The 7,553-nt window shown below is 39.7% G+C and overlaps 1 protein-coding gene across 1 annotated transcript; it reads left to right on the plus strand.

The window, feature by feature from the left end:
* The first annotated feature begins 4,529 nt into the window (after window positions 1-4,529).
* LOC109241451 (zinc finger BED domain-containing protein RICESLEEPER 2-like) lies at window positions 4,530-7,216 on the plus strand. The gene is made up of 3 exons (XM_019408192.1): window positions 4,530-4,880; window positions 5,633-5,828; window positions 6,381-7,216. Exons 1-3 carry the CDS (start codon window positions 4,530-4,532, stop codon window positions 7,214-7,216), a joined length of 1,383 nt encoding a protein of 460 aa, XP_019263737.1.
* Window positions 7,217-7,553: the final 337 nt, after the last annotated feature.

The raw sequence follows: 7,553 nt of genomic DNA on the forward strand, positions 1-7,553 counted from the left end.
ACATATTTTAAGCACTAACTAAGTAGATGTAGACATCTGATTTCTCTGAACCTAGTCTAAATCCTATGGGACTACCTTAGGTAGATTCTAGGAGGTGCCTAACACCTTCACCGTCGAAGAAGAACCCTTACTCAAAATCTCACTGGTTAGAAGACTAATAGGATTATTGCCTTAATAATTAAATAGGTACTCTAATATATCTTTAAATATTAGGTGGCGACTCTCTTTTATCATCAACAAGGAAACCATTAGTTGAACTTATTTTGACTCGTGCAAAATAGGGTGCAATAACATGGCGACTCTGTTGGGGATACACTTAGGTTCTGACCTTAGCAGATTTAGACTATACCTACATTTTAGGAATATTTGTTTATATACTGCTTTAATTGTGCTTAATTTGCAAATATGTGCTTACGTGCTTTACTCATTCATCTTGTACTTATCTGCTCACTTTAATGTTATCATTGACGACCCACTATCAGCTACCGTTTTACATATGTTGTCATCACAGTCTTTCCTATCGAGTCTTGGCCGTACACTATCACACACAATGGCACGTGAGGGTTGTCTTTTACACCTCTCTGAACCATCTTTCAAAATTGTTGTTTCATAGAATGGCTTTGTCTGGTCAACTGACATAACTTCTTGCAGTATTCAATTAAAATCTGAAGCTAGGACACACTCCACTCTAGCAAACATAGGTCATACTGCATATACCATAGGTGAGTTGGTCCTTGGCATCGACACACTGTTAGGAAAGCCACCCTAATGTCAACGGGTCATGCACCCAACGACATGACTTTTTGTGGAACGACGAGCCAATCATGATGAGACACTAAAGATCCGGTGCAAACACTTAACAAACCCTTTTCTACCCTCTTTAGAAATGGAAATCAACCAGGACATCCCCCAAATCAATATGGTCATGGGAGTGCCGCATAAGTTGAAGCAATGGTGGAAGAACATCCACCGAGAGCATAGAGATGAAATCAGGACACACATAAGAGCATTGACTGCCTTACTGAATATTGGGGCTGATAGGGTGCTTACCCGTTTACTGATAGAATTTTGGGATCTGGCCAAAGTGGTTTTCAAGTTCACTGACAGTGAATTGGTGACAATGTTTGAAAAAGTTACCAGTTTCACAAAGCTGCCTTTTACCGGGAGAAGTCCAATACTACCGGTCACCATGCCCAGCTACGGGTTTCTCGATGCTTTGGGTTTGGCAGGTAGTCGGAGTTTGAGGAACATTGAAGAAGGATGGGTAAGCCTAGACCAATTGTTTGACAAGTTTGGACATCGAGAGAGCTACAAATGGTACCTAGGAGAGTTTCAGTGTGATCAAGATACCTGGGAAAGTCTCCGCCCCATAGCCTTCTCTTTTGCGCTGCTAGGATTGCTGGTCTTCCCTCAAAGGAGAGGACGGATCAACATCAACTTGCTACCCGTGGTCTTGGAAACATTCTGGGGTAACCTCCAAGCCACCTTGGTGCCTATGATATTGGAAATTCTCAAAGCACTGTCTTTATGTTCCTAGGGATAAAATTTCTTTAAGGGCTGCAACCTGTTACTCCAAATATGGGCCACGAAGCACTTCTTTCAATGAGAAGCCACGGTTGATTACTTTGTAGGTTTTAGCAATATGATTCGGAGTCACAATGAGAGAATGAGGCACTGGGTCTCCCTGCACGGACATAAAGAATGGAGAGAGATCCTGACAAACTTGAGCGAAGAATGGATAAATTGGAAGCTTTCGTGGCTGAGCGGCAGGTCAATTCTTAGGACCCCCCAAAAGTATTTCATCGAGCTGATAGGCCTCGAAGGCATTCAGCCATATGCACCCCTGTGAGTTCTCAGGCAGTTTGGTTTGGTCCAGCATGTATCCCTTTGGACGAGAACGGCTCTGTATGAAGATGAGTACAATGGGAAGATCCCGATCCCAAGGATAAGAAGACTTCAGGAGGAGTGGAATGATATGGTTATGATGTTGATGGGTTAGAATTCGTGGAGAACTCCAAAATACTATGTCTGGATCAATGAGGATGATGAGTTGGCCCGACCAAGCAGAGCAGGAATAGCATGGCTGGAAGATGCAGCGGCAGCCTTGCAAATCTATCATGAGATTTTGTCTCACTACCTTGTGACCACCTCCATGCACCGTCAAGTGGTTCCAGGGTCAGTTCATCATATGCTGCCACCTCCATAGGATGATGATCGAGTGGTCGAGTGTATACAAATTGAATCTGAGACAGAACCAGAAGAAAATCCTAAAGAGAAGACGGAGTACAATGATGAAGAAGAAGGAGAGGAATTTGAAGAAGACCTAGAAGGGGAACCGAAAGAGGGAGAAGATATGGGAGATGATTCAGGGGAGGCTACTAGCGGCTGGTTGATTTCTCCCTTTTTTTCTATCTTGCATCCTTTATCCCGTACTCTTTTCATTTTCCTAAGGGCAAGCCTATTGAGCCCATGTAATCTTATGGATGTTGGAAAAACAATGTGGTAATTCTTGTTCCCGCCTATTACAATCCAAATATTATTAATGAAAAAGAATCCAAAGTTTGCTTCGGAGCTAAACGTGTCAAATCTAATTGTCTGTCAAATATTCGTGACGTAGGCCCACCTCCGGTAAAGAGAGGTCCCTCACACATTAGTAAATGCACTTACTTGAATACGAGAACTAATTCCTCAATGTGCTCATATTTGTGCAAACACTGAAACTGACTTCTATTTTTCTTTTCTTTTCTTTTCTTTTCAGTTCTTGCATTACTTTATTATTATCCCCAAAAGAAGAGTTTGGTTTGTGTTGACCCGAAAACTGGCGGAACCACTATACAACTTGAGATAAAAAGGCAAGATGTCTGTGACAGATGACCGATCGAACGCGCTTTGGTAATAGCTAAAAGCCCGGGGCAATCGGGAGAAAAGGATGATACTCGGAACGACGAATATGTTGCTAGGATGGCACAAGAGATGGAATCATTGAGAGAGGAAGTACAACACATTGGGGAATTGGCGCATCTGGCCTTGATGACACTCCTATAACCACCCCACTTTCCTTCACTAGATTTGATCCCCGATCACTTTTTTTCAACTACCCGCCAATCAAACAATACCCTGACTTTAGTCACTACAACCCAGATTGTACCCCTAGTAACCCTTGAAAACCCACCAAATTCTCCCATACATACCCCTTATGTACCAAATTATATTCAGACACCGCAAAACCACCAGTCGCTACAAACACGGTTCATACCCCTCCTCGCGATGGCGTCACCTTCACCAACAATCAAAACCAGCACATACCGATGCACATGAGTGATATGTTCCACTCGTATATGCCGCTTCGAAACCCACTTTCTTAGCACCCGTCATGGTCAGGTTTCCTTATGAAGTTGATCAATATGCCAAAATGGAGAGGGAGGCTAAGTATAAAGAGGAAGAGTTAGTATCCAGATAGTTGCGAGCATTAAGGAAACAAAAAAAGAACCTTCATATCGCTCGAGGGAGTGAGAATCTATGTTACAAGCATTTGTGTATACACCCTGATGTGGACATGTCGGTAGGATACAAGCCTCCGAAGTTTGACATCTTTTACGGGGTAGATGACCCCCATGCACACTTGAGAGCCTACTGCGATAAGCTAGTTGGAGTAGGAAGGAATGAAAAATTAAGTATGAAGCTATTTATAAGAATTCTGACAGGAGAAGCACTTACTTGGTACACCCGCCAGGATCCCATAAACTGGAGAGAATGACAGGATATGGCAGGAGACTTCATGAACTATTCCGGTTCAATACATAAATTACCCCAGATAGGTTTGCCATGTTAAATTTGCAGAAGAAACCGTCAGAATCGTTTCGGGAGTATGCATGTCATTGGAGGTCAGGGGCTGCCATGACCTAGCCCCCGCTAGATGACAATAAGCTGACCAAATACTTCATCAGGGTTCAAGTAGGGATCTACTTTAAAAAGATGATGGTCATGATGGGGCAGAAGTTCCTTGAACTTGTTAAAATGGGAGACTTTTTGGAGGAAGGGATTATGTCAGGGAAGATACAATCCATGGCCACGTTGTAAGCAGCTAGCAAGGCAATTCAGTCTGGTTTGATAAGTAGTGGAAAGAAGAAGAAAGAAGAGGTATCAGCAATCATTCCCTATTACCAGTCCAATTCACCCCATGGAAACAACTCTTACTCTCTGAACACCCATCCTTCGTATCAACCTACTTATGCTCCGATATATAACAACAACCATACTATAACCCCAACCTCAATATAACTCACCTCTTTCTCACATAAATCCAAATCGACCATGACTATACGCTCAAGTTTAGACCACCACCCATCAATATTGACCCACATATGCACCCCGACCTCGCCCAAATTTTGAAGAAAGAGGTACCAGAAACTACATCCCAATTGCTGAACCTATGGCTCAATTAATCGAAAGATTGAGGAGAGTCAGTTTGTTACATCCGATAGAAGGAAGGATTCTTGAGCATCCTTCAAATACTTTGATCATACCAAATGGTGTGTCTACCATGCATATCTGGACATGATACCGATGATTTCTTCATACTGAAGAATGAAATTGAGTCGCTGATCAAAAGTGGAGCCATTCAGTGCACCCCAACTCTACCCAATGTGAACTGTAACCCCCTGCCAAACGAACGGAATCAAGGAGCTAATATGATCACCCTGGATGAAGAGTATGACTTGAAAGGAACCATCATCACAATAGGATATACTGAGGTTGCAAGGTTTCCACCCCGAAGGACTCTAATGATCACCGTACAGTTAAAACCTCCAGTGATGGTCCAGACACACCAGGAGCAGTCCACCACCATTATCAGCAATGAAAAGGATCAGATATACAAGGTAGTCCCGTGGACATATCAGTAGAAAGGGAAAGGCAAGATGACGGATTCTGTAGCTAGGGGTGTTCGCCAAAAATCGAAAAACGGAACCACACCAAACCGAGAAAAATAAACCAAAATATGTTGGCTTAACTTGGTTTGGTTTCTTATTTTAAAAAACCGACAAAATTTGGTTTCCTTCTGATTTTATACAAACAAAAATTGAAAAAAAAATGAACCAAACCGATCATATCGGTACCTATTTTAAAAATTATATATATATATATATATATATATTAAATTTTCTTTACAGTATAACATTTTACACTCTTGGGCCTAACCTTTGCAATATTCCTTTAGCTGCAATGGGCCTATGTCAATTTGGTATGTTCAGACAAAAGGCCTTTAATTTCTTAGGGTTTATTTGATTCTCTTTCACCCTTTCACATCAGAAAATACGCAGCTTTCCAGGCCAAACAAAATTCTCTCCTCTCTCCCTCTAAAATTCTCTATATTGTACACAACAACAGAGTGATCTACTCAAAATTCTTCAAGAAATTTGTTTTTATGATTTGAATAGCGACCGATGGCAACCACAACTATGAGTAATGAGCAGGTTTTTGCTTTTCTTTTTGGTCTTAACCCCAACTAGTTATCATTTTTTTAATGGATAATTTGGAAAAAATTTATATGAAATTGTAAAGTATTTTTGTATCACTTCTGTAGGTCTTTTTGTTCTTGACCACTGTTTGCATGTTTCGTCTCTCTTAGCAGATGGAAATAAAACCTTTAGAAGCCGAGGTTCAGGAAATTCCTCAACTTGAAGGCAACAGTACTCCAGTTGTTGATTCAAGTGTTCCTACTCCTCCTAAAAAGCATAAAAGAGCAGCACCTTCTGAAAATGATTCTGGCCTTGGGAGTGAAACATCAGACATTTGGAAATACTTTTCCAAATTCGTTGATAATGATGGTAAGCATAAGTCAAAATGTAGTTTCTGTGCTAAAACTTTTGCTTCCGATACTAAGAAAAATGGTACTACTACATTATGAACCATTTGAATATTGTTTGTAAGAAATGCCCTTTTAGATTCATTGATAGAACACAGCCGACACTCAGGTCTTACCCAATTAAAGGAAGCGGACAAGGAGGTAGTGTTGGTACTAGTAAACTGGAAAGAGTTGTGTATAATGTCGATGAAGTAAGAAGGGCTATTGCTGAATTCGTGATGATTGATGAACAACCATTTAAAGTCGTCGAGGGGGAATGTTTTAAAAGATTAATGTCAATTGTTGTGCCTAATTTTGAGTTATCCTCTCGTTTGACTGTTGCTAGGCAATGTTTAAAAATTTATCATGAGGAAAAAGAAAAGCTTATAAAGCATATTCAAAATTAACATGTATGTCTCACTAGTGATACGTGGACATCGCTCAAAAACCTAACTTACGCGGTTATAACTGCCTACTGGATTGATGATAATTGGAACTTGCAAAAAAAAAAATTTGAACTTTTTTCAAGTTCTAGATCATAAGGGTGAAACAATTGCAAAGGGTATTGAGGTTTGTTTGTTAGATTGGGGAATTGAAAATCTATTCACTGTGACCCTAGATAATGCAAGTGCTAATGATGCAACAATTAGACACTTGAAAGGGAGGATTGAGGATTGGAAAGGAATCGTCGTGGGAAATGACTTTCTACATGTTAGATGTAATGCTCACATTTTGAATTTAATTATAAAAGAAGGATTAAGTGATCATATTGAGTCTATTTCTCGGGTCAGAAATATTGTGAAGTATGTTAAGTCTTCTTCTGCAAGATTAGCTTCCTTTAAATCAACTGTTGAAAAGGTAAAGATTGATAGCCATGGCCATTTGAGTTTAGATGTTGAAACCAGGTGGAACTCAACTTATATGATGTTAAGTATAGCTATAAAATTTGAGAAGGCCATTTCAAGAATGTATATTGATGATCACAAGTATCAAAAGTATTGTCTAGATATGATTAGAAAAGCAGTGCACCCAAGTGGGGTTGACTGGAAGAAGGTAAAAGTTCTTACAAAGTTTCTTGACATTTTTTACCAGATTACTTTGAAATTTTCAGGAACTTTGTGTGTTACTTCAAATTCTTTCTTTCATGAGCTTTTTAATCTTCTTAACTTTATTGCCAAAAATTCCGAAGGTGATGATCTAGTTATGATTGATATGGATATTAAGATGAAACTCAAGTTTGATAAATATTGGGGTGACTTTGATAATATGAATATCTTATTATTTGTCGCTGTTGTGTTGGATCCTCGATATAAGATGAGGTATGTGAAGTTCATTTTGCTAAATCTTATGGTACTATGGCGAGAAATTTGAGATCAGACAAAGTGATGGATACTCTATCTCGCTTGTATAATTGCTATAAAGATTCTTCTGCTAAAAATTCTGATGAGATTTTGGGAGGTCAAGTTAGTACGATGAGTGAAGGTGATACTGGAGAGATATGGCAATCGCAGTTGGAAAAATATTTGCAAGAGCAAGATAATGAAGGAAGTAAGACTGATCTTGAGAGGTATTTGACAGATGATTTCGAGTTGGCCAAAGATTTTAATATCTTGTCTTGGTGGAAAGATGCAAGTAAAAGGTATCCAATTGTTTCTAGGATTGCAAGAGATATTCTTGCAATTCATATTTTTACTGTTGCATCTGAATC

Source organism: Nicotiana attenuata, unplaced genomic scaffold (assembly GCF_001879085.1).
Source record: "Nicotiana attenuata strain UT unplaced genomic scaffold, NIATTr2, whole genome shotgun sequence".
Lineage (NCBI taxonomy): Eukaryota > Viridiplantae > Streptophyta > Magnoliopsida > Solanales > Solanaceae > Nicotiana > Nicotiana attenuata.